Below are 27,710 nucleotides of genomic sequence, written 5' to 3'. Positions count from 1 at the left end.
CCGGGGTTCGGTATTGCATTTCAGCTTGGTGGCTTAAAAATTAATTAATGACTTTGGTCATTAAAAATCTGAAAATTGTAAAAAAAAATAAACATTTATAAAACGATCCAAATTTACGTTTATCTTATTTTCCATCATTTGCTGATTCCAAAAACATATAAATATGTTATATTCGGATTAAAAACAAGCTCTGAAAATTAAATATATAAAAATTATTATCAAAATTAAATTGTCCAAATCAATTTAAAAACACTTTCATCTTATTCCTTGTCGGTTCCTGATTCCAAAAACATATAGATATGATATGTTTGGATTAAAAACACGCTCAGAAAGTTAAAACAAAGAGAGGTACAGAAAAGCGTGCTATCCTTCTTAGCGCAACTACTACCCCGCTCTTCTTGTCAATTTCACTGCCTTTGCCATGAGCGGTGGCCTGACGATGCTACGAGTAAAATGGCATTGCGTTTCATTCTGTGAGTTCGACAGCTACTTGACTAAATATTGTATTTTCGCCTTACGCGACTTGTTTTTATTTATTTCTCTGTTTAGTAAGACGCATGTCAACCAAAAATAACTAATGCATCAGATTTCTTTTTAGTAGAATTTGGGCGTTGAGAGAATGCGCGCGTCCTATTTCAGTGTTCATGGTTATTCCTTGAACAGAGTCAGAGGCCAGACTTGACTTCACTTTATTTGGATTAAACAATGTTTTATTAAATCAAACATGATACAATAATACAACGATAAACAATAGGGACACGAACTCAAGCGAACGCTAGTTGGAAAATAACACAAATATGATGTCGGACATAACATTACTTATACTTTTATTACTTTATTTCTGATTGCAGGTTTCCCGTGACGTATTATGATTTTGGGGCCGTCGGAATTTAAACTTGGTACAGGGATCGCGCTTGTTTTTCAATGCATAAAATACGCAAAAAGCATGCGGCAACGCAATCCCTATTGGCGTAATTATGCCTGGACCTGATCAGACCTAAAGACATATACTGACTAGCCGTGACTATGTTTGAGAGTGAAGGAAATCCAGGACGTATTCAGGGCTCCCCACGGACGCACGTCCTAGAGGCTCCCGGGACCCCCATTTTTACATTTAGTCAAGTTTTGACTAAATGTTTTAACATAGAGGGGGAATCGAGACGAGGGTCATGGTGTGTGTGTGTGTGTGTGTGTGTGTGTGTGTGTGTGTGTGTGTGTGTGTGTGTGTCTGTCTGTCTGTCTGTCTGTCTGTCTGTGCGTGTGTGTGTGTAGAGCGATTCAAACTACTGGACCGATCTTTATGAAATTTTACATGAGAGTTTCTGGGAATGATATCCCCGGAATTTTTTGAATTTTTTCGATAAATACTTTTGATGACGTCATATCCGGCTTTTTTGTAAAAGTTGAGGCGGCACTGTCACACCCTCATTTTTCAATCAAATTGATTGACATTTTTGTAAAGCAATCTTCGACAAAGGCCGGACTTCGGTATTGCATTTCAGCTTGGTGGCTTAAAAAATAATTAATGACTTTAGTCATTAAAAATCTGAAAATTGTAATTAAAATGTGTTTTTATATAAAACGATCCAAATTTACGTTCATCTTATTCTTCATCATTTGCTGATTCCAAAAACATATAAATATGTTATATTTGGATTAAAAACAAGCTCTGAAAATTAAAAATATAAAAATTATGATCAAAATAAAATTTCCGAAATCGATTTAAAAACAATTTCATCTTATTCCTTGTCGGTTCCTGATTCCAAAAACATATAGATATGATATGTTTGGATTAAAAACACGCTCAGAAAGTTAAAACGAAGAGAGGTACAGAAAAGCGTGCTATGCAGCACAGCGAAACCACTACCGCGCTGAACAGGCTCGTCAGTTTCACTCCGTTTTGCACAAGCGGCGGACTACGGTCATTGTGAAAAAATGCAGTGCGTTCAGTTTCATTCTGTGAGTTCCACAGCTTGACTAAATGTAGTAATTTCGCCTTACGCGACTTGTTAATGTTTAGAGGGTCCATGGACCCCGTACGCGGAGTTTTAGAGGGTCCCAAGTCCATGTTCTCCGGCAACCTCCCTGTGTTTATATAATGCATTGTCATCGCGAATAGTATGATATGAAGTGTATTTTTTCATCAGAATGTTCGAAGAGGATTCTTGAACTATACCCTGTTAAATGGGACACACACACACACTTTTCCATATCGTTCCAGCGTGAAATTCGCATGTGTGCACTAGCCTACACTATACTTTACTGACGACTACAGTACGCACGATAGTGGAAATTTAGTGCGTCCCGGTGCCCGCTCTTTTTAGGTTTAGAGCGTCCCGGGACCCCCTCGATGATAAATAGTATTTTTTGCCCTCTCAAATTTAAAATTCGTATTACTCTTTTCGGCCTTTTGCAAATAATCATGACCATAACATATTTACGTGCGGTGCACGGCTAGACAGACGAAACGATGTTTTAAGACCTTCCTTCATAGACAAACTCCGGGTTTGTATGCTTTGTGAAAGAGTGAATTCTCTTCCTTTTATGGAGGACAAATTCCAAAGTGACGTTATAGGCCAGTCACAACCGTTGGGTGTGTCTGAAACACGTCACAGTGGAAACGGAGCAAGTGTGGAAAGATTGCCTCAATACACGCAAGAGTATTCACTCTTTCGTAACCCATACAAACCCGAGAGAGTTAGTTCCAGAGTTCGATCGAAGAAGAACTTAATTATATCTTTATATTTGTATGCCGTGTTTGTATGCGAGCGTTGTGTACGACCCATACCATACAAAAAGGCGGTTGAACCCTTCTCTAGAAAATATGGGTCGCACACGACCCACATCATCCGGACTGTGCATGTGGTCCGAAGCGTGATCCGATGACAATTAAGGCAGGCCGTAAATGTCGAGCGTGGGATATGTTTTTATTTTTTTTAAATATTGTTTTTATATATTTTTTTAATCTTTATAACAAAATTAATGTTCAGATAACTTCCTTCCCGAGTAGAGGATATTGTAAACCGAGGGGTGTACATAGGGGAAGAGGACCCCACGCACACTAACAATCTAATATAGTTGTGCAGAATAAGACTCTTTCCTGTGAATTTATTTTTAACGGACACTTCTGTTAAAACGTGTGTAGGACAGGAGCCTTTTTACATTTAGTCAAGTTTTGACAAAATGTTTTAACATAGATTGGGAATCGAGACGAGGGTCGTGATGTATGTATGTGTGTGTGTGTGTGTGTGTGTGTGTGTGTGTGTGTGTGTGTGTGTGTGTGTGTGTGTGTGTGTGTGTGTGTGTGTGTGTACATCGATTCAGAGAAAACTACTTGACCGATCTTCATGAAATTTCACATGAGAGGTCCTGGGTATAATATCCCCAGACACATTTTTAATTTTTTCGATAAATATCTTTGATGACGTCATATCCGGCTTTTTGTGAAAGTTGAGACCGCACTGTCACGCCCTCATTTTTCAATCAAATTAATTGAAATTTTGGTCAAGCAATTTTCGACAAAGTCCGGACTATAGGATTGAATTTCAACTCGGCAGCGTAAAAATTAGTTAATTAGTTTGCTAATTAAACTTGTCATTAAAATCGAATTTTCACTAGCAGTTTAAAAAATGCTTGCATCGTATTCCTCAATTTCTCCTGATTTCAAAAACATTAACAGCTATTGTGTTTTCAGCGTAGCAATAGGGCCCGATATTTAGACGAGACAAGTATAATGCCGACGAGTCGAAGACGAGTCGCATTATACTTGTTCGAGTCTAAATATCGGACCCTATTGCTACGATGAAACCACAATAGCGTTTATATAGCTATTCTGACATTAAATTCTGTGTTAAAATCATGTTTTTGTCAGCAACAAGTACCAGGATGGTCCATGTCGTTGATTGCAGACGACGGTTCCCTTTCCGCATGAAGCCACGGAAATAACCGATCATTGAAAAACCCACGGACATGTATAACGGAGAAAACTCGAGATAACCGGATGTTTAGCATTACTTCAATATGCTAGGAATCATATGACGTCATGACGTATCATGCTTGCCTACGTATATTGTATGTTCGAAAGTCTGACTTCTGTTGGGAATTCGCGTGGTGAAGACTGCGGTAAATCTGTAGATGATAAGAGAACAAGGATTGTCTCAGAAGAAACGACTAAATGTTTCAGACCGGTAACTTCATTTCAACATTGCACTATACAATGGACGTTCTATGTGACAGGAGAGTTTGCTGATTTTGTGTTAAACATTGGAGAGATCGTCTGCTAGAATCAGAGATAGGTCGCTTCAGATTGCAGCTAGTGGAAATTTGCAAGGTTTGTTGCCTGTTAAAGAACTGGATTTTACACGTAATGTCACATTACGTGTAAAATATGTCATGTACAGTAAGCAACAACAAAAACACACACAAAGCAAATGGCATCGTCTGTCGACTAGTCACAGAAACAAACCTGGCGAGGTATGCGTGTACTTTATACACGTGGAAGAAACCGGAACCATGCGTCTTTGTTATTGACAATATGCTTTTGGATATTGAGAAAAATGGCCGACTTCCGTAGCATTATGCTTTGATGATCGGAAGAGACCATCCAATCACAGCCCCCGAATTCCCCCACGTGTTCATCAGAATAGCTATATTAACAGCTATTGTGTTTTCAGCGTAGCAATAGGGTCCGATATTTAGACGAGACAAGTATAATGCCGACGAGTCGAAGACGAGTCGCATTATACTTGTTCGAGTCTAAATATCGGACCCTATTGCTACGCTGAAAATACAATAGCGAAGCTGTTCTGACCTTTATTTGTTGTTCCAAACTTACAAAATGACAGTTTTTGCGTCGATGCGTTGATCTCAGGTTTTGATAGCAGACGCCGTTTAGTGCGCATTAGTTTTGCGCAGGCGCCACACTGACTTTGGACAAAAACTCGATTTGACAACACAGCTGTTAAACAGCTTTTTATTAGTTCATTCGTATACAACAAAAAGAAGTTTGAGTTTTTTTAATTTTGAACAAGACTACTTATGAAGAAGACCAAAACACAACATCAACGGAAAACTAGAAACAACTGAAGAACTAGGATGCAACAAGGGGAGGAAAAGAGAACAGCTAATCCGTACAAAGCGAGCAGACGGCAGCGACGTTTTCAGTTTGGGTGAATGGCATTTATACTTGTCTCGTCATGAAGCGAATTTTTCAACCTCAGTTATAAACGACTACATGAATGTTAGTGCCATGGGTTGTACATCAATACTTCAGAGGGGAAGTGGGGTATTTAGTGCACGGGAGTTACGAGATAAGAAAAGCCGAATGCGAAAATTTGTGCCAGTCATCGGCAACTGTGAACTAAGCTCACAGGCACACAAAAACGGCTGTTCCGTTGTACTCCCCTGTTTGTACTACATCTTTCGACTTTGGGCATTTTGTGGTGTTTAGGGACAGAAAATAATAGGTTTAGTCCTGTTTCATCGGGAAGTTAGCAGAAAACGGTATGCTATCGACATTTGTAAAGCTGAAAAACATTCCCGAGAAGAATTTCAAGTTGTCAGTGTATGCTGTTGTCGATCAGTGAAACATCGTGTGGTACAGGTGGGTAAACCGGAACCATGCGTCTGTTATTGACAATATGCTTTTGGATATTGAGAAAAATGGCCGACTTCCGTAGCATTATGCTTTGATGATCGGAAGAGACCATCCAAATCACAGCCCCCGAATTCCCCCACGTGTTCATCAGAATAGCTATATATACATATGTCATGTTTACTTTAAAAATGTGCTCAGAATTAAAGAAAATAAGAAATAAGAAAATTAGTACTGAATTCGCGCGCTACACGGAGACGAGCGTGACTAGTCTCGGTCCCGTGTGGTTAGTCGAGACTATCTATTATAGTCTTGGCGATGACTGTTTTTTTGGTGTTAATCTGTTCCTTTTATGCCGACAGCTTGACTAAATGTGTTTATATCGCTTCACGCGACTTGTTAATATCTGACTACGTATAATTTACAAGAGGAATGTATTCACTGAATTATTCACTGAACAGGAAGAAGGAAACACACTGTGAAAGGTTTTCCTTGTTCATGTAAACAAAAATCCGGTTTTCATGATTGCGTTTTCGCGCGCACTTGCGTACGTGTGTGCGCTCGTGCTTGAGTGTATGTGCATGTGCGCACATGCGTGCGTGTGTGAGAGAGACAATTAAGTGTGTGAGTGTGTGTGTGAGTGTGTGAGTGTGTATGTGTGTGTGTGTGTGTTTGTGTGTGTGCATGTGTGTGTGTGTGTCTCTCTCTCTCTCTCTCTCTCTCTCTCTTTGTCTCTCTCGCTCTCCCTCTTTCTCTATCTCTGCGTGTGCCTTTGTGTTTGTGTCAAAACAGCATCAAAACAGCGTCAACACGTATCAAACAATAAAGACATTGTCAAAACAGCTCCTGTATGCATAATGCACAGACGAACAGACAAGCGTGCAGACGTGCAAAAATTCATAAAGCGCTCTTTTTACTCACAATTATAAAGTTGACAACCAATTCAAAGGCTGTCACTCCATATCCATTCAGCGCCTGGTAAACTATTTTGCCTTTATCCACCTCCGTGTGGTTGAAATTGGCCATAGTTTCACAATCACTCATCCGAAGAGAAGAACGACTTTGCGCAATCAGTACATTGTTTCGCCTTCTGTGGGCGACAGAATTCCGTTCTCAAAGCATTGGCACGATCACTCACCCGACGAGAAGAATGACTTTGTGCAATCAGTACATTGTTTCGCCTTCTCCGGGCGACAGAATTCCGTTCTCAAGGCATAGACATATCCGCTCAAAACTCCTCTCCTCTTGATCGACCGGACCATGGGTCCAGTTCAATCTGAAGTGGGTCGAACACTGTCAATTAGGGGGGAAAATAACACTCGTCTTCGTCAATTCATAGTGTATCATTTGTGCGATGACGCTATATTCCGACTCCGCTTTGGTGCAAATTCGAGATCTGTCGCTGGCTTTCACAGTAGGCAATAATCAAAACTGAAGAAAAAAAACCACGTGAAACAGGAATAACCAGGAATAGCCCTGCCGTGTGTTTGTGGGCCTGATTGGTCGCCAGGCGTAAAAACGATGAATATGTATGATGCAGGGCATATGACTGGCTGTAACCAGGCTGCGGAAGTGTTTTAGTTGAAGCTTTTCATGCGAGTGGATGGGTCCATTAATTTTGCATTGCATTCATTTGTACTCGAGGTCCAGTACTTATGTCACCGGGTGTTGTTTTTGTTAAGAGACTTTGCCGGCCTGTACTTACACATGCACGGACCATGCAGTAACAGACATGCAACTCTGTTAACTTGTCGTTTAAACGAAAATGTCTAGTGGTTGTTTCTGTTTGTAAATAATTTATACGGGACAGCAATCGACTGATGGTTACTGATTGGAGCTGCACTCTCACAACCTGAATGATCCGCCAAAAACGGGCGATGACAGTAGGCAGAAAATCTATACCATTCCATAATAAAGCCGCTGCAGACTGAAATGGCTGTTTGCACAAAGCCTATCATCCTACAAGCTTGTAACATTTCTCATGATCATTGTCTCTGTCGACGCCCGTTTGCACGCCGGGGGAAGTGTTACAGCAGAAAAATCGCCGTGTGTTACGCTAGCATTCTGCAGTCCGGTAGTCAACCAGGTTTCGAGCGGAAAAGTAATGTTACTTCCAAACTAATAATTACTGTGGCGTAATTATCGAAGCCAACAAAGTTTATTAATTTTGGTCTCAGCGGATTCATGATTGCATGAGGATTAACATGTTATCGGTTTAATTTTTGAGGCTACTGTTTTAGATTTGTGACAGCGTCGTATCTGTTGATATTGTTCGATTTGGGGATTTTTTTTAAATGTGGAGATTACAAGAGGCTTGAAGCAACAAAGGTAATGTGATGTATTATAACTGAAATGCATCAATAGCAGTGTCCCAATATGCAAGTGTGTTTGTGTCATCGGCTGAGGAAAAGAGCATGTGTATTTTTTTGGTTCGCGTCGCCGTGCTAGCAGTTACGGCCGCCAGCAGTGCACTGATACGGCCGCCCCGCTTCTCTGTTACGACCGCTGACTGTTTCGGGTACGGCAGCCGGCACTCATTTTATTCGTTTAATAACGTTATTGCCAAAGTTTATGACAGTTTGCAAACAAATATGAACGGGTTTCACTACACATCGGTTGTGCACCGTCGTGTTATCAGGATTTTGATTCCCTGCCCTCTTTTATTTAATATCGCATTCGTCACAGTTTATATTTTGAGTTTTTCTACTTCTAACTAAGCGTGCAAATAGTTTCACCTGGCATGCACATGACAAGATCAAATGTCAATTATCTATAACAGTCGCTGAAAATCGATTTGGTAGGCCAATTTGTCGCAATTTTCTTTTACCATAAATTATTGTGCTCAAATCAGGCCCGGACTACGTTCTTCAAGCACCTGCAGCTTATCTCAGTGTTTATAATGTCTTTCTCGTGAAACATGAGTGAAAGATTTCGTATAAATAGATGTCGGTCTTCACGGCTTGCGTAAGCGTGGTTAACCAATTTTGGTCGGCAAAATACCATGATGGCGAGAAGTTATGCAAGACAGAGAGTCTTACTGAATTATCCCTGTATAAGTCGAAGAATTTCGTTAATGACTAACAGTGTCTGTGGAGGAAAAATCCTGTGTATTCAATTCTATTTTGAAAGGCCTAAAAATGTACAAAAAGGTATTGGTTTTATGTTACACGACGTGTTTTCATTCGTCAACTTGGATTAAAAGTCTGCCACAGCTGAGATCCGGACCGACCTCGTATGAACGTGTTCAAAATCTCATTTACAACTTGTTAAGGGGCATTTGTACAGTCGTCTCTGTTCCAAGAAAAGCTACAAGGTCCATGAACAGTTGAAAAGAAATATTGTCCACTGGGAAAGAACCCTTCGTAAGCATTTGGTTAAAACGAACCCATGATGATAGCTGCCCACAAGACTTTAAACACTTGGAAACCGCAGGCTCGAGAGACTGTAGAAGTTTTACATCTTCTGATAAATTGTCGTCTTCTTCTTTCTTGACGTCGTATTAGCACGGAGGTTATGTGTCTGCAACAGTACACTGGACAATCCGAACTTTCTGATCGCCACAGACAATTATATCACATCCTTTTGCGTCAACTTCTTTTGGAACGAAATCAAATTCTTTCGAAACGTAACCTCTTCGTCCCGTGGTAGGATTCAGCGCAAGAGACCTAAACTTCAACTTGTCATCTGGATGTTCGCTTTTTCCATGTTCTATACCTTTTTCGAAGGTCTCAAAGCCACAAGTATAGTACCAGCACTTAAACTTGATACATGTATCCATTTACAACGTCGCGCGTCATGCTTCAAAAAAAGTAAGCATCGGTGTCAGTGATATGATACTCGTGCTACTGCTAGATACTCGCACCGCCAGCACACGCAAAACCTTTATCTCCCCACTTTATTGTCCCATTTTCTTTCTTTATTAATGCATTGCCTTTGCGTTTTTCTCTAGGACAGGGGTCGGAGCGGTGTGTGGGTGGGGTGATGGGGTATGTGTGTGAATAAAACGTGTTTGGGAATGTGTTGATATGATACATTACATCTAGCAAACCTATTTGTACGATCTGAACATGTTAAATCCGCTTCTTGCGCGAATTTAGCGCATAATGCACAAACACACACTGGGAACAGAAGCGTATACACCACGTGTTTTGAAGAGGGATACAGAACCGTATCCCAATATTTGCAGGTACTCTTAGAAAAGGCATTACTGTGCAGCAGTACATCATAGTACAGATAAACCCAAATTACACAACATAGGGGAGATATGGTACAATATTATGAATGTAACATTGCTTAGGCTAGTGTAGAAGAAAATTGCGACAAACTGGCCTACCAAATTCGATTTTCAGCGACTGTTATTGATAATTGACATTTGATCTTGTCATGTGCATGCCAGGTGAAACTATGTGCACGCTTATTTGGAAATAGAAAAACTCTAGATATAAACTGTGACGAATGCGATATTAAATAAAAGAGGGCAGGGAATCAAAATTCCTGATAACACGACGGTGCACAACCGATGTGCTGTGAAACCCGTTCATATTTGTTTGCAAACTGTCATAAACTTTGGCAATAACATTATTAAACGAATAAAATGAGTGCCGGCTGCCGTACCCGAAACAGTCAGCGGTCGTAACAGAGAAGCGGGGCGGCCGTATCAGTGCACTGCTGGCGGCCGTAACTGCTAGCACGGCGATGCGTACCAAAAATATACACATGCTCTTTTCCTCAGCCGATGACACAAACACACTTGCATATTGGGACACTGCTATTGATGCATTTCAGTTATAATACATCACATTACCTAATCAAATGACCTTTGTTGCTTCAAGCCTCTTGTAATCTCCACATTTAAAAAAAAAATCCCCAAATCGAACAATATCAACAAATACGACGCTGTCACAAATCTAAAACAGAAGCCTCAAAAATCAGACCGATAACATGTTAATCCTCATGCAATCATGAATCCGCTGAGACCAAATCAACGTTGCTGGCTTCGATAATTAAGACACAGTAATTATTAGTTTGGAAGTAACACTACTTTTGCGCTCGAAACCTGGTTGACAACCGGACTGCAGAATGCTAGCGTAACACACGGCGATTTTTCTGCTGTAACACTTCCCCCGGCGTGGTTTGTGGCCGGTTCAGTGCTTGCCGTTACATTATAAATTAATCATATGGCGTCATTACGCATAAGAAACTGTTAAATTTTCCAAACCAAAAGGGAATTCTGGGTAGGGAACTCCTTTTTGTGAAATCAGTGCCCTTCGGTGATTGGTCAATGCGTCAGTTTTGGTTATATGCAATTTAGGTCCTCAGTGTACATAATACAGAGACAGCCTTGGGTAGATCGTTCTTAGCATATCACGTTATGTTCCAAATAGTCGCTAGTACTGGGGACAGAAATAGTAAGTTAGCAAGCAAAGCAAGCGGGTAGATCGACGGGCTTCGGTCAACCAGGTCGTAGTCTCGGGGAAGACCTTTTCGTTCAGTGTTGATGTTTAGGACAGCAGAGTGACTATAAATGTGTTGACGGCTATCGCTTTACACGACTTGTTTCCACTGTTCACTCTTGATGTGCTTTGTCAAATGTACTGCACCACCACTCTGGAACTCTCTTCCTTTCTCTGTCAGACACTGCGCCTCTCTCAGCTCTTTCAAACAACAGTTGAAAACTTTCGTTTTCACACAATACATGTACTACACCAATCCGGCCTAATGTCTTTTCCATTCCATTTCTGCACGTACTCCTCTCCCACAAAGTTGGCATGATTGTTGAAAGTGTTCGCTGGGTATGTGAGTATATATAGGGCTTAGTGTGTATTATAGCATATATGAATATTGTGTGAACAGTACATGTGGTGATTTTTGTCCGTATGGTTAATTGTTTTATGTAGGTTGTACATTTAATTGTTCTATTCGGTATAAGTTCTTTTGTAGAGGGCCAAGAGCCATAGGTTAGGCTCTTAAAACTTCCCATATATTATTATTATTATTATAATTGTACAAAAATTGAGTTTGACTACGCGTTGACAAAATCGTCTTTCCTTCTTCCTTGATTTTGGGTTGCCGCATTCTGATGATCATGTTATGTTATATGAAGTCTTATATCGCGCGCGTATCTCCAGACTCGGACTCAAGGCGCAGGGATCTATTTATGCCGTGTGAGATGGAATTTTTTACACAATACATCACGCATTCACATCGACCAGCAGATCGCAGCCATTTCGGCGCATATCCTACTTTTCACGGCCTATTATTCCAAGTCACACGGGTATTTTGGTGGACATTTTTTTTATCTATGCCTATACAATTTTGCCAGGAAAGACCCTTTTGTCAATCGTGGGATCTTTAACGTGCACACCCCAATGTAGTGTACACGAAAGGACCTTGGTTTTTTGTCTCATCCGAAAGACTAGCACTTGAACCCACCACCTAGGTTAGGAAAGGGGGGAGAAAATAGCTAACGCCCTGACCCAGGGTCGAACTCGCAACCTCTCGCTTCCGAGCGCAAGTGCGTTACCACTCGGCCACCCATCATCGGTCCACGCTATCGCTCATGTCTCTCAGACAGGATGGATAATTGCTACGCCGCGGAGTACAGGGAAATAAAGTGTCTAAAAGCCGAAATCTATCAAAACAAGTGTCACGAAGTGGTTTGCATGTGAATTTATTATGCGTGTTCTGCCCTTTTGCACTGTCTCTACCCTTTCACACCAAACACTTCAAAAACAGAATTTGGGAGGATGCAGGCTCATTATTTCCTCAACCAAAAACAACATACTTCTTCACTTTAAATACATCAATACGAACAACTTTTCAACACACAGTTCGCACAATCTTCCAGCTTTCACTCAAAGCATGTAAATACATATTATAACAATACTTTCTCAAATATAGATTAACGCACACAAGAAGGTACCAACAGACACTCACGAGTTCGTATCACGGCTCACTGCATGTCGCCAGTTCACTTACTTGTCTCGCTGAATCCTCGTAGAATAATGAATTCAGATGCCAACACACAGAGTTGCTAACACACACCTTTCGCTGAAGATGCTAACACACACCTTTCGCTGAAGATGCCAACACACACCTTTCACTCAGTGAAGATGCCAACACACACCTTCCAGGTTTCTCCCCGAGAAACCCTTCCGCCCGTAGCGGAAACAACCGTCGTCAGCTACGACCGGTCTCGATGAAGACTCCACTCGTCTAGTCATCTGCGCCGAGGTGGTCCCTTGCTTCCACCGTCGTCTAGCGCTTCTCTCGTGTAAGGTCCCTCCCTTATACGCCATGGAAATCCCTCATGGAAACTCCTAAAGAATTAAACCAAGTCTTAATACAACATTCTCTAAAACCATCTCTTCTTCCAAACGTTCATGTACCACTCATACATTCTCGTTCATTCCACGTTCACATTCCGTACAGATTCAATATCCAAACTAACACTTAATCAATGAATAACACTCCCCATACAAAGCATGACCGTCTTAAACATAACATAAATGCGTAGCAATTATGTTCAAGAAATTCCCCATGAAAAACCGTGAAACAATTACATCAAGAATTCTCTCAACGCTTCACACTAAGATTGGGTGCACTTTATACACACTAACCTTTACGCTCCAGCTATGTATTCCAACGTCAATAATATACAACATAGTAAATCATTTACCTTAAGAGACCCGTCTCTTGAAAGAGTACTTGTTCCCAGAACAAGTCTGACACACGCTGAACAACCTTCCCGGTTGGAAATCTCACACGCTGTGACGTTATTTACCTCAGACCAGCTACACGTCTCAAACACAACTCACATCAAGCTAAGCCAGTTTTGCGTGCACCACCCGAAACACGTGAATAACGCCAGTCCGGTCAGCTACCCTCGCCTGTACAACATTTAGGGAGGTTAAAAACACGACGTGGTTTCACCTCACAAATATGCTACTCACATCTTTGTGACAACAAGAATACAGAGTTATCTCCCATATGTTTTTCGCTAATGTTTCTGATCAAAAGACGAAAGACGAACGTGATTGTAGAATGGCCGACTTTGACAGTGATCTCCGTTCTGTTCTTCACAGTTATGATAAAGACATCGTTCTAAGGTCAAAACAAGTCAAAATTGTGAGACTACTGTTGGAAGGACTGAGACCGTGATATTGTTGCATCGTCCGCTCCGTAGCCATTTTGTTATGATCACGAGACAAAGTTGATTAGCACGTGACACTTTTGCCATATTTAGAGTTGTTTGCACAGTAAATACATCCGCGAAAGATAGCTCGCTTGAAATTGTCTTTCATAACAATTCCTTTGTAATTCAAAAATTACACAACACCATGAAAAATCATTATCGACGATCGCGAATCTGCTTAGGCCAACAACAAAAAATAGTCTGTTTACGGTAACATAGGCAAAAAAAATAGGGTCGGTAGGTCGGGATTTTTTTTTCTCCAAAAAAACATCGGTATATCATTAACACATAACGAAAAGCTCTAAATATGTGAGAAAAAAAAATCGATTTCCTCTCCAGAGAAGGAAAACAAAGGCATCCTGTCAGGAATAAATGAGATCCGAAGGGATGTAACTCATGTTACCTGAGTTCAGGATGGGGTTGCCGGTGTAAACCATTTCATTTTTCTCCCCGGGCCATTTTTCTCACCGGCCGTGTTGATCTCGCACAAACTCCACACTAACTATATTCACCCCCTCCCTTCACAAGTACTGACTATCGACATTTGGTACTTTACACTCATGGGGTCTAATTCGTTGAGCAAAAAATACTTTAACTTATACATTTACTTCATCTCAAAATCTTGTAAGGCCATTTCGTCATTCAAGGGACGTAACCACTCGGTGCACGTGTTCGACGTAATCGTATTTTTGGGTAAAACTGATCACAATTCACCACGAAAATTTGTGGGTTTTTTTTTTTTTTTTTTTTTTTTTTTTTGGGGGGGGGGGGGGGGGGTTATAAATGTGGAGTAGTAGTAATGCGAGATCAACTAGGAGGGTGAGAAAAATGTGCTGAGGATAAAAATGAGATCGTTACACCGGCATGTTTATGTTTAGCATTGTGCGCAATGCACCATCTCGATTCCTCCTCTTTGTACGTTGCTGATCTCGCAGGTCATCTATTGGCGCTACTCTTGATCCCGACAACATGCGGTGCACGTGCTTTATGTATACCGTTACCAAAGAAAGAAAGAAAGTAAGAAACAAGTCGCTTGAAGGGATATAAAAACATTAAGTCAATCTGTCGGTCTGAAACACAAAGATCAACACTAAAAACAGTCATCGCCAAGACTGCATGTACAAAGGCTTCGCTAGCCTAAACCCGTAGACTGAGACGAGTCAAGCGCGCCTCCGCGAAGCATGCGAACGTAGTGATCCCTACTTTAATTGTGAGTACATTTTCAGAGTAAACATGGTATATCTATATATTTTTGAATTCAGGAAATGATAAAGAATAAGATGAAATCTTTTTTGGGTCGACTACTAAACTTTTGATTTTATTTAGAATGTTGAGATGTTTAATGGCCAAACTCCTTAATTGATGTTTGAGCCTCCAAGTCCAAGCCAAAATGCAATCCCATAGTTTGGGCTTCATGCATCGAAGATTGCTTGACCAGAATTTCAATCAACACATTGCCGCCTCAACTTTCACAAACATCCGGATATGACGTCATCAAAATGTCAAAGACAGTTATCGAAAAAAGGGGAGAAACTGGTCTGGGGATATCATCTGTACAAATTGTAAGGAAAGTTTCATGAAGATCAGTCCAGTTGTGTTCTCGGTATTGCTCTACAGGCACGCGAACACACACACCCACACACACACACACACACACACACACACACACACACACATTCATACACTCACACACACACACACACACACACACACACACACACACCACCACCACCACCACCACAACGTACCCTTGACTAAATGTAAAAAGAAACATAATTATTAAGACTAGAAGAAAGCTCAAAGGGAAAAAAAGTCAGGAAAAAGACACGAAGACAGAAAGAAAAGAAGAAGGAATGGAAGGAAGGAAGTAAGAAAGAAAGAAAGAAAGAAAATCCGATTTCATTCGAAGATTACATTCTTTTCCCTGTTTATTTTAAAAAAGACACTGTCTACGGCGAACCTGTAACGATCGAATCTGCTCCAGAAGGGTTTTAATAAACAGTGGAAGGAACACAATACTTCCACAACCAATAAAAAAAAAATCCGAGCATCTTGTCTTGAATATGGTGTCGTTACACGCGTTACCGTCGATGTTGTTCTTTCAGCTGTGAATGTGTTTTTGATTTGATTTGTAGTTTTTGAGTCACTTGAGAAAAAGTGACTCTATGTAATCGGTCAGTGTTAGTCTGTCCGGCCGGCCGTCCGTAGACACCACCTTAACGTTGGACTTTTCTCGGAAACTATCAAAGCGATCCGGCTCATATTTTGTTTAGTCGTGACCTCCAATGACCTCTACACTTTAACGATGGTTTCGTTGACCTTTGACCTTTTTCAAGGTCACAGGTCAGCGTCAAAGGAAAAATTAGACATTTTATATCTTTGACAAAGTTCATCGGATGTGATTGAAACTTTGTAGGATTATTCTTTACATCAAAGTATTTACATCTGTAGCCTTTTACGAACGTTATCAGAAAAACAAGGGAGATAACTAGCCTTTTCTGTTCGGCAACACACAACTTAACGTTGGGCTTTTCTCGGAAACTATAAAAGTGACCGGGCTCAAATTTTATGTGAACGTGACTCCCAGTGACCTCTACACTTTGACGTCTGCTTTGGTGACCTTTGACCTTTTTCAAGGTCACAGGTATGTCTTGAAGGAAAAAAATTGAAATATCATATCTCTGAAACTATTCATCGGATTTGATTCAAACTTTATAGGATTATTCTTTACATCAAATTATTTACATCTGTATTGTGTTGTGAATAGCAATTTCTTCCTGTCCATCTGATGCCTCATATAATATTCAGAACTGCGAAAGTGACTCGATCGAGCGTTTGCTCTTCTTGGTTTTTTTTTTTTTTACAGAAATGAAAATTATTTCAGATATCATTACCCAAGGATGGTAGCAGTAGGTCCACATGGTTCTGTTTTTCAGTTAGTGACTAAGTCCTTGCTAATCCAGAGAGAGAGAGAGGAGCGAGAGAGAGAGAGAGAGAGAGAGAGAGAGAGAGAGAGAGAGAGAGAGAGAGGCAGACAGATAGACAGACAGACAGACAGACAGACAGAGACAGACAGAAGGACAGACCCACATACTGGCAAAAGGTGGAGGCAGAATTAACTCTTTCAGACGCCTCAATACATGCATACCTCATACATCACAATCAAACTACTTCTGGATACAACCCTGCAAGCAAACACAATTTCAAGAGAAATTTTAAGAGGTTTTATTATTAGCGGAAAAGGGAGGGTTTTTTGGTTTTTTTACGTGTCCTGATCACAAAATCCAGGTAAAAAGTAAAAACCACACACACACAAAACCACAACAAACATTGTAGCTCAGTACAGACCGACCAGCAATTAAACCTCAAAATACTCAAAACATTGCAAATAACAATGAGCATAATCACTTAATTCTGTGTGTTAAGATATGAAAGCCACAATAGGCAACAAGTCGCGTAAGGCGAAATTACTACATTTAGTCAAGCTGTGGAACTCACAGAATGAAACTGAACGCACTGCATTTTTTCACAATGACCGTAGTCCGTAGAAGGCAGTGAAATTGACGAGCCTGTTTAGCGCGGTAGTGGTTGCGCTGTGCTGCATAGCACGCTTTTCTGTACCTCTCTTCGTTTTAACTTTCTGAGCGTAATCCAAACATATCATATCTATATGTTTTTGGAATCAGGAACCAACAAGGAGTAAGATGAAATTGTTTTTAAATCGATTTCGGAAATTTTATTTTAATCATAATTTTTATATTTTTTAATTTTCAGAGCTTGTTTTTAATCCGAATATAACATATTTATATGTTTCGGGAATCAAAAAATGATGAACAATAAGATGAACGTAATTTTGGATCGTTTTATATATATATATATTTTTTTTTCCCCCTTACACCTGTTCCTTGTCCCGGTGTGCTCTCACGCCGCCCCGTCCCTGCACTCACTGCTCCATCCACATCTGAATTTCGTTCCGCTGCCAGACTTGCCGATTTTACAGACGCTCCAGGGAGGGATGTCGGGTCGTTGCGGTAGGCTACCCTCAGAAGATGACACTGCACTTCTGCTGAGTCACTTCGACAGTGTTCAGTAGTGGGTCTGTCCCGAGCTAACGGACGCAGCCTACCACCTACTATGCCCCCTACTAACGACATTGACTGCTAAGTCGCGGAGCCAGACTGAGTGAGGGTCCCCTCCAGAGAGCAGACAGCCACCACGTCCCTCCGTCGACCCCCCAGAACGTCACACGTTGAAGACTGACAGCAGAAGTACTTTTCAGGGAAGGATGGAACAGGAACACTGAGACCAAGGTCACCATGAGAGCTCCGGGCATGAAGGGCCACAAGAGCAAGGACAATTTATAATTTTTTGGATGATTAATGAGATGTGGATGATTATAATGATGATGCTATGGATTTCCAATTTTGGTTTGAGACTACGTGACAGGGCAGAACTCTACGCTTACTGTCATAATATATCCTGGTGTCAACCAGGCCCGAGAACTGCCGCACCTGCGGTGTTGGTCAGGTAAACAGAACCTGAGCACCCTCAAAGTCGCATTCGTTAAGTGAATGACACTCGGCTGTGTGATTCCAGCCTTCCCATAGGAACCATAGCACTTCCACTCTGGGTAGGAGCCGACCGTAGCCCGAAAAATCCACATGACCCTGATGGGATTCGAACCCACGACCTCCCGGCCCACAGTCCGATGCGCTAACCACTGCGCTACGGGGGCCGGTCTGGATCGTTTTATAAAAAAATAATTTTATTTACAATTTTCAGATTTTTGATGACCAAAGTCATTAATTAATTTTTAATCCTCCAAGCTGAAATGCAATACCAAAGTCCGGCCTTTGTCGAAGATTGCTTGGCCAAAATTTCAATCAATGTGATTGAAAAATGAGGGTGTGACAGTGCCACCTCAACTTTTACAAAAAGCCGGATATGACGTCATCAAAGACGTTTATCCAAAAAATGAAAAAAATTATCTGGGGATGTCATACCCAGGAACTCTCATGTAAAATTTCATAAAGATCGGTCTAGTAGTTTACTCTGAATCGCTCTCCACACACACACGCACAGACAGACAGACAGACAGACACACACACATACACCACGACCCTCGTCTCGATTCCCCCTCTATGTTAAAACATTTAGTCAAAACTTGACTAAATGTAAAAACGAACATTGATATGGCCTGGTCAGATCTGAGCTGGGGAGAGGCATTGTATACACGGTAAGGACGTGCCATTAACAACTACATGCACACGACGGAAAAGGAGGCAGTTCTTTGCAAGGAAAACAATTCTGAAACAGACAGCGTTCCAAAATCAACAACAAGTCGCGTAAGGCGAAATTACATTTAGTCAAGCTGTGGAACTCACAGAATGAAACTGAACGCACTGCATTTTTTCACAATGACCGTAGTCCGCCGCTCGTACAAAAGGCGAGCCTGTTTAGCGCGGTAGCGGTTGCGCTGTGCTGCATAGCACGCTTTTCTGTATCTTTCTTCGCTTTAACTTTCTGAGCGTGTTTTTAATCCAAACATATCATATCTATATGTTTTTGGAATCAGGAACCGACAAGGAATAAGACGAACTTGTTTTTAAATCGATTTCGAAAATTTTATTTTAATCATAACTTTTATATTTTTAATTTTCAGAGCTTGTTTTTAATCCAAATATAACATATTTATATGTTTTTGGAATCAGAAAATAATGAAGAATAAGATGAACGTAAATTTAGATCGTTTTATAAAAAAATAATTTTAATAACAATTTTCGGTTTTTAATGACCAAAGTCATTAATTAACTTTTAAGCCTCCAAGCTGAAATGCAATACCAAAGTCCGGCCTTCGTCGAATATTACTTGGCCAAAATTTCAATCAATTTGATTGAAAAATGAGGGTGTGACAGTGCCGCCTCAACTTTTACAAAAAGCCGGATATGACGTCATCAAAGATGTTTATTCAAAAAATGAAACAAGTCGCGTAAGGCGAAAATACAATATTTAGTCAAGTAGCTGTCGAACTCACAGAATGAAACTGAACGCAATGCCATTTTTCAGCAAGACCGTATACTCGTAGCATCGTCAGTCCACCGCTCATGGCAAAGGCAGTGAAATTGACAAGAAGAGCGGGGTAGTAGTTGCGCTAAGAAGGATAGCACGCTTTTCTGTACCTCTCTTTGTTTTAACTTTCTGAGCGTGTTTTTAATCCAAACATATCATATCTATATGTTTTTGGAATCAGAAACCGACAAGGAATAAGATGAAAGTGTTTTTAAATTGATTTGGACAATTTAATTTTGATAATAATTTTTATATATTTAATTTTCAGAGCTTGTTTTTAATCCGAATATAACATATTTATATGTTTTTGGAATCAGCAAATGATGGAGAATAAGATAAACGTAAATTTGGATCGTTTTATAAATTTTTTTTTTTTTTTACAATTTTCAGATTTTTAATGACCAAAGTCATTAATTAATTTTTAAGCCACCAAGCTGAAATGCAATACCGAAGTCCGGGCTTCGTCGAAGATTACTTGACCAAAATTTCAACCAATTTGGTTGAAAAATGAGGGCGTGACAGTGCCGCCTCAACTTTCACGAAAAGCCGGATATGACGTCATCAAAGACATTTATCAAAAAAAAGAAAAAAACGTTCGGGGATTTCATACCCAGGAACTCTCATGTCAAATTTCATAAAGATCGGTCCAGTAGTTTAGTCTGAATCGCTCTACACACACACACACACACACACAGACACACAGACACACAGACACACGCACATACACCACGACCCTCGTTTCGATTCCCCCTCGATGTTAAAATATTTAGTCAAAACTTGACTAAATATAAAAAAAACGTCTGGGGATATTATACCCAGGAACTCTCATGTAAAATTTCATAAAGATCAGTCCAGTAGTTTACTCTGAATCGCTCTACACACACACACGCACAGACACACACACATACACCACGACCCTCGTCTCGATTCCCACTCTATGTTAAAACATTTAGTTAAAACTTGACTAAATGTAACAAAAAAGAAAGAAAAAACCCAAGAGGGGTTAGTTTATGGAACGTGTAATTATAGTCACAACAGAAACATTCACCAAAACCTCGATCTAGCGAAGGGGGCGACAATATACACAACAGACAAACCATGATGATGAAGAGAACATGTTATCACCATGAGTTGTTACGGTTTTTCTCGACAAGTCTGTAGCAATCAATCGAGTAGCAACAACAACACACACACACACACACACACACACACACACACACACACACACACACACACACACACACACACACACACAAAACAAACTCCCTTGTTCATGGACATAGACATAGACATAATTATGGACATAGACGTAGATATAAACATGTATAGAAATAAGCAACAACGTAGACATAAAACAAGAGATAATCCCTGTAAGAATATTCACATATTCAAAACTGCGTTTAGGTGATCTTTTCAGATCGTACATTATCTCTGTAATGTTTTCATTTTCGTTTCATGCTACTGTTTCCCCCTGAAAGCGGTAAAACTTGCACGCATTTGCTAGATCACAGATTTTCATCAAATGTTAGTGAACCTGTGGAAATGATTCTCAAAGACACTACAATGAGTAGTCTCCCTTGGATTTCTTGACGTCACATTCGCCAGACAACTCTTCCAAAATGGTGACTTCGCCAGCATGTGTTTGCGAATTTGTATACGAACTTGTGAGTTTAAATGACCGGATACTCCCGACCCTGACATCAATGTTCGTTCTGCTGCTTTGCATAAAGTCCATGACCTGGGTCATGGTTGAGTCAATCGGCTCGCCGCGACACTGTTTGCAGAAGATGGATCTGAATCTTGATTTCACGGCGGAGATCTTGACAGCGTAGATAATAGGATTGGCGACAGAGTTGGCGAAAAGTAGCGTGGAACAATACATGAGAAACGTCCCTTTCTCATTCACCGTGTAACTGTCCAGGTAATCTTCCACGTCCAAAATGATCACGATACCTTGAATACAAAATACAGAATATGTAATATTTGTATTGCCAAGAGTGTACCAGAAATGTAACCTAACGTTGCGGTAATGAAACACACCAAAAGGGTTTTTGGTCTTTAACATTATTTCTTTCTTTATTTGGTGTTTAACGTCGTTTTCAACCACGAAGGTTATATCGCGACGGGGAAAAGGGGGCGGGGGGGGGGGGGGGAGATGGGATAGAGCCACTTGTTAATTGTTTCTTGTTCACAAAAGCACTAATCAAAAAATTGCTCCAGGGGCTTGCAACGTAGTACAATATATTACCTTACTGGGAGAATGCAAGTTTCCAGTACAAAGGACTTAACATTTCTTACATACTGCTTGACTAAAATCTTTACAAACATTGACTATATTCTATACAAGAAACACTTAACAAGGGTAAAAGGAGAAACAGAATCCGTAAGTCGCCTCTTACGACATGCTGGGGAGCATCGGGTAAATTCTTCCCCCTAACCCGCGGGGGGTTTTAACATTATAGCTAAGAGAGAGAGTATGGGGCTTAACGTCCTCCCAGGTAACTAGGGACCTATATTGGGACATGATTTATTATACGATATTAAAAGTGGGGGGCGTAATGGGGGGAGGGGGACTGGAGGGTGACAGGGTGTGGTCGGTAAAAGGTTAAAAAGTTGCGTTTTAAAAAGTAATTTCATGTTTGAGACCAGAGTTTCCTACGGGGGAATGGGGTAGTTAAAAAGGTATTTGATTTTTTTAATCGATCACATTTGATATAAAAGTTGATAAAATTTCAGAGCCACCTGATAAAAAGTTTTAAAAGTCCAGAAGGTATATTCCTTGTTTAAAATTATATACATTTATACATGTATAGTACGCATAGGTCGCCTTGCCTTGAATAAATATAATATGTACAACACAGAACAGACATTCATTCCATTTAATATCAATGTGCGGCGCTCACCTATGTAACTTCAGCAGGACAGACGACGCACTGCAGATTACCCCAGCCCGCTACACGTTGTGTGAAAGGAAAACAGGCCAAGTACTCGTCATAATCCCTATCGCAGCATATGCAGTGCGTCGTCTGTGCCGCTGAAACTGCGCAGGTATATTCTGCCCTAAACGAATACAATTGATCAGCAGCACAATACCCATCGCAAACTCCATTGACGAAATGACACCGGATACACTAAGAAGCACGCCAACCGAGCAGCGACCCTGTTTCTATAGTGCTGTGACGTGATCAAGAAAACGTGGGTGTCCTAAAAAAACGTCTAAAAAAGCACTAACAAGACTTGTTAATGAATACTTTATTGTATATACAGCTGTAAAAGATATCAGTGCACATCCTCATATACATTTTTACGAGATTTACTTCCCTATGCACGCAGCATTATAGCAAATAAGCCGCAGGTAGTGCTTCCTTATGCTATTTTCCATCGTGTTGTCGTGTTTTTTTGACACACGAAGACAGACAGAAGCACAATATTTCCTGTAAGTTTTTCTTCGGTCGTTTCTTGATCATGTCTGTGCGTCCTATACCTGGCAGAGGTCTAGTTAGTTGGCAATTTAAAAAACAATGTACGTTCTGCTGAAATCGCATGATGACAATCAGCGCCATGGTATGATAAGGATCAGCGTCGTCGTCGAGTCTGAAATGGGTACAGAATAGCGCAACGTTTTATTCGTTTATTTCATGCAAAACGGCTCCAATGACAGATTTAAAGGTTGATACACTACATTCAAATGTGGTTTTATCTTATATCTAATGTTTGCTACCACAGAAACAAAATCACGAGCAAGTGTGGTAGCTTCTTCTTCTTCTGCAGCGTTCCAGAATGTTCTGGTTACGTGTGAGCTCGTTTGCCCATTTGTGTTCCCCACACTATACTCTGAGAATATAGTTAGCTTCACTCCGCTTTCTTTGAGCAGGCATGCTGGGTATTTTCGTGTTTCCATAACCCACCGAACTCCGACATGGATTACAGGATTTTTTCCGTGCGCGCTTGGTCTTGTGCTTGCGTGTACACACGAAGGGGGTTAAGTCACAAGCAGGTCTGCACACAAGTTGACCTGGGAGATCAGAACATTCTCCACTCTGATCCCACCAGGCGGCAGCGACCGGGCTTCGAACTCACGACCTCCCGATAAGGACGTCTTACCACCAAGCCACTGCGCCCGTCTAGTGTGTTAGCATTTTGTAACTGCCTTAACCTTCTTCTCCTTTCTTTAGTTTCATAAGTTCTTTCTTTGCAATGGCTTCTGAAATTTCTCTAAAGACACCGAAGGTGTGCCGGGCTCTGTGAGTAAGTGTGTGTGTGTGTGCGTGTGTGCGTGCGTGTGTATATGTGTGTGTGTGTGTGTGTACGTGCGTGCGTGCGTTTTAGTGTGTGTGTGTGTGTGTGTGTGTACGTGCGTGTGTGTGTGTGTACGTACGTGCGTGCGTTTGTGTGTGTGTGTCTGTGTGTTGGTGCGTGTGTGTTTGTACAAGCAAAGCACGAGAGCGTTAGAGAAAGAGAGAGAGAGGGGAGGGGGTCACGAGAATCAAATGGTGCACACACATAATTGATTCATGATTCTCTCCCTTTTCAATGCCGTTCAGCTTCCTGTCTGCAGTCATGTCCGCAAGATAAAGACGACTGTTTGGGGCCCCAATACCGTGCAAAACTGTGAATTAGCCGGTGTTACACTTTATTATGGTGCCCCTTAAAAAATTGTTCGCAAAAATATCTTCAATGCTCATGATGCTCATTTTACAGAGAGTTATCATCGTCATTTGTTCACAGTATTTATACCAACGTCTTAAGTAGTTCTCATTGACTTTTCACATTTTCTTTCTTAATTCATGTTTGTTTCATAGAGTTGTGTTTTGAATCAGGAAGCGCACCATGTTTATAACGCAGATACTCTAAACCGGGTGCAAAGAAAAGAAAAGCACCTAATAACACCGGATGTTCACTTTTTCCCGCGAAATCTCTGTCGGCGGAACAACAAAGACATCAAGAAATTATTTTACGAGAGAGAGTTAAAGGCACAGTAAGCCTCCCGTAAACCATCACAGATACTGTCAGGCTTTTACACACTGTACAAACACCATTTCATTTAAACGCTCACCGCCTGAGAACATTCTAGGTGCCCTCCGTAAAGAGCGAGCAATGTTCAAAGAATTTATTTTTGCGTGGTTTATCTTACCTCTGAGCCATTGTAAACCCGTGTAATCCAGTTTCCTTTTTTTCACAACTTAGCCGCCAGTTTGTGATTTCAATGCGAATCTCTGTAAGCTTATCTACAATAGCACGTTATTGTGTACCTTTGAATCTGAAATGCAACATTGAAACGGCTGCGAACACCCCCCGCGGGTTAGGGGGAGTCCCATATTGGTTGGGACTAGAAAGAATTTACCCGATGCTACCCAGCATGTCGTAAGAGGCGACTAACGGTTCTGTTTCTTCTCTTCTGTTGTCTTATTTCTGCCTTACCAGTCCTTTCACCTATATTTCCTTCCAAGAAAACTCTCCCTACTATTCCCTGCAGTTTTCCAATTCTTTTCTTGTTGGATCCATCACCTTTATTTCACTTACCAAAAGTCTTCTTTTCCACATCCTTATTTCTCTGCACCCCGCATGTCGTATGAGGCGACTAACGGATTCTGTTTCTCCTTTAACCCTTGTTAAGTGGTTCTTGTATAGAATATAGTCAATTTTTGTAAAGATTTTAGTCAAGCAGTATGTAAGAAATGTTTAGTCCTTTGTACTGGAAACTTGCATTCTCCCAGTAAGGTCATATATTGTACTACGTTGCAAGCCCCTGGAGCAATTTTTGATTAGTGCTTTTGTGAACAAGAAACAATTAACAAATGGCTCTATCCCATCTCCCCCCTTTCCCCTACAGGGCCTGACTAGGCTAAGAGGAGGGGGGTTGCCAGTGGGGGTCAGGGGGCGAAGCCCCCTGAAGCTGATGGGTAGGTCATATTCTGAGATAGCAAAATGGTCGCTCTTTGCATGAAACGGCATAAAATAAACAATAATAAAAAATGTTTTAAATAAGTGAGGTACATGTTTAGGCTGCGCAACCCCCATAACCCCCCCGGTAGTCCGGCCCTGCCCTATCCCATCTCCCCCTTTCCCTCGTCGCGATATAACCTTTGTGGTTGAAAACGACGTTAAACACCAAATAAAGAAAGAAAGAAAGAACGGCTGCGAACTAGAGCAGTGGCGGTCAACAGCTAGTTCAGAGGAACTGGCGCCAGGCAGCGTCGTCTGCTACGAGAACCACGACCTTGCGTGACCCTGCTTCCTTGCTATTTTTTTTTTTTTAAACTTTCAAAACTTCGTCTTGTTCTGATCTTGTCTTGGTGAAACAAGCTTTCTTTTATGATTTAAGATTATATAACAAGCTGTCAATTTATTATTTAGATTTCTAAAGTCAGTTGCGCAAAAGAGCACCCGTCCGATTGTCTGTCAGACAATCCGCAAAATTAATTATTTGAAAATTGCTAGCTCTTCACGTAGGGTACCTAGGATATTCCCGTTCGGTGAGCGTTCAATTGGAAGGGTGTTCGTACTGTGTGCAAAAGCCTGACAGTATCTGTGATGGTTTACGGGAGCTTACTGTGCCTTTAATGTGTGTCATCGACGGTCTTTTGGGCAGCAATCCCTTGCCAACACAACAGTTGGCAGATCTAACAAGTCTTTGAAGAGAAATGCGCATTGTGAATGCAATGGTAGAAAATTAATAATGTATGTGTGTTCTATGTTTGCCTCTTAAATTAAAGCAATTATGATGTCAATCAGCAATAAAGGCACATAGGATGTCGTTTAACAGTGTGCGTCAGGAAAAACAGTATATGCAGCCTCACAGTGATAGTAACAGAAATCCATACCTACACAAGAAAATTGAATACTGTCATGTTATCAATTAGTGTGTCATGTACAATATATGAACAATAAAAGTACACAGATTTTGTTAATTTATTTATGACCTAAAGGGACGGATCACATGATTTTTAAGGTGGGGTTTCTAAATTTCTTTTCGGGGCAGATCGACGACGCGAAGCCCGAACTTAGATAAAAACAAGGGAAAATGGAGCAATCTGGTGCAATCTGGTCGATTATTTTTTGTTTATTTTCAATGTTTTATTTTTTTTTCATTTAAAAAAAATGTTAGGAAACCCCGGACACCCCCCCCCCCCCCCCCCCCCCCCTCCGCCCCGATCCACCCCTGACCTACTCCCTCATTGGAACAAGAATACTATTACCTTACTGCCGGACGTACACAATGGATGCCACACTCCCGCCAGGGGGTAATTCCCGTAACCACTACCTCTCAGTTGCAGTAGTTTTGAAGTGTGACAAAAAGAAGTAGAACTATATCAACAAGTAACACAATTGATACTAGGCGCGCGTCATTATCGCTACCTCTCATTTACACTAGATGTGGATATCACCTTTTTATACCCATTATTGACTATCACTATGCGTCAGTAGCACTACTATTCATACAAACCCTGCAGACACACACACACACACACACACACACACACACACACATGCTCTCTCTCCCTCCTTCCCCTTTCACTCTATTCCTCTATATTTCTCTAAATTGACTACATACAACAACGCAACTATGATAAACCATGAATGGTTCTAATGTCTGTTTAGTTCCTGTTCCTGTCTCTCCTCACCAACCCAGATCCAAGGCCGGGCGGCCACACCACAAGTACTCGATCGTGCAGTCTACATTATGCTGTCTCCATGATATAACAAATTCTCCTCTCTCAAAAAAATCCCAAACGCTAACATGTCAGGGACGAAGCGTGGGCCGGGAATCAAAACAAAGCTAGCGTTGGAGAAGGAAGCACGTGAAAATCAATGTCCCGCAGCAACTCACGTTCAGATCCACTTTAAATTTGA

General features: G+C 41.0%; 2 protein-coding genes across 2 annotated transcripts in view; both read right to left on the bottom strand.

Annotated features, from left to right (window-relative positions):
• The window catches only part of LOC138978217 (adenosine receptor A3-like), a 24,312-nt gene extending 17,246 nt beyond the window's left edge, over positions 1-7,066 (bottom strand). Inside the window, exon 1 of the mRNA XM_070350882.1 lies at positions 6,515-7,066. Within this exon, the coding sequence (XP_070206983.1) occupies positions 6,515-6,637 (123 nt within the window). The 5' untranslated portion in view covers positions 6,638-7,066. The remainder of the gene's footprint in view (positions 1-6,514) is intronic.
• Positions 7,067-16,998: 9,932 nt separating this feature from the next.
• The window catches only part of LOC138978190 (adenosine receptor A3-like), a 46,280-nt gene continuing 35,568 nt past the window's right edge, over positions 16,999-27,710 (bottom strand). Inside the window, exon 6 of the mRNA XM_070350856.1 lies at positions 16,999-21,809. Within this exon, the coding sequence (XP_070206957.1) occupies positions 21,415-21,809 (395 nt within the window). The 3' untranslated portion in view covers positions 16,999-21,414. The remainder of the gene's footprint in view (positions 21,810-27,710) is intronic.

The sequence above is a fragment of the Littorina saxatilis genome, linkage group LG1, assembly GCF_037325665.1.
Source record: "Littorina saxatilis isolate snail1 linkage group LG1, US_GU_Lsax_2.0, whole genome shotgun sequence".
Taxonomy (NCBI): Eukaryota; Metazoa; Mollusca; class Gastropoda; order Littorinimorpha; family Littorinidae; genus Littorina; species Littorina saxatilis.
The sequence above is the reverse complement of the archived record's forward strand: the minus strand, read 5'-3'. Positions and strand labels throughout refer to the sequence as shown.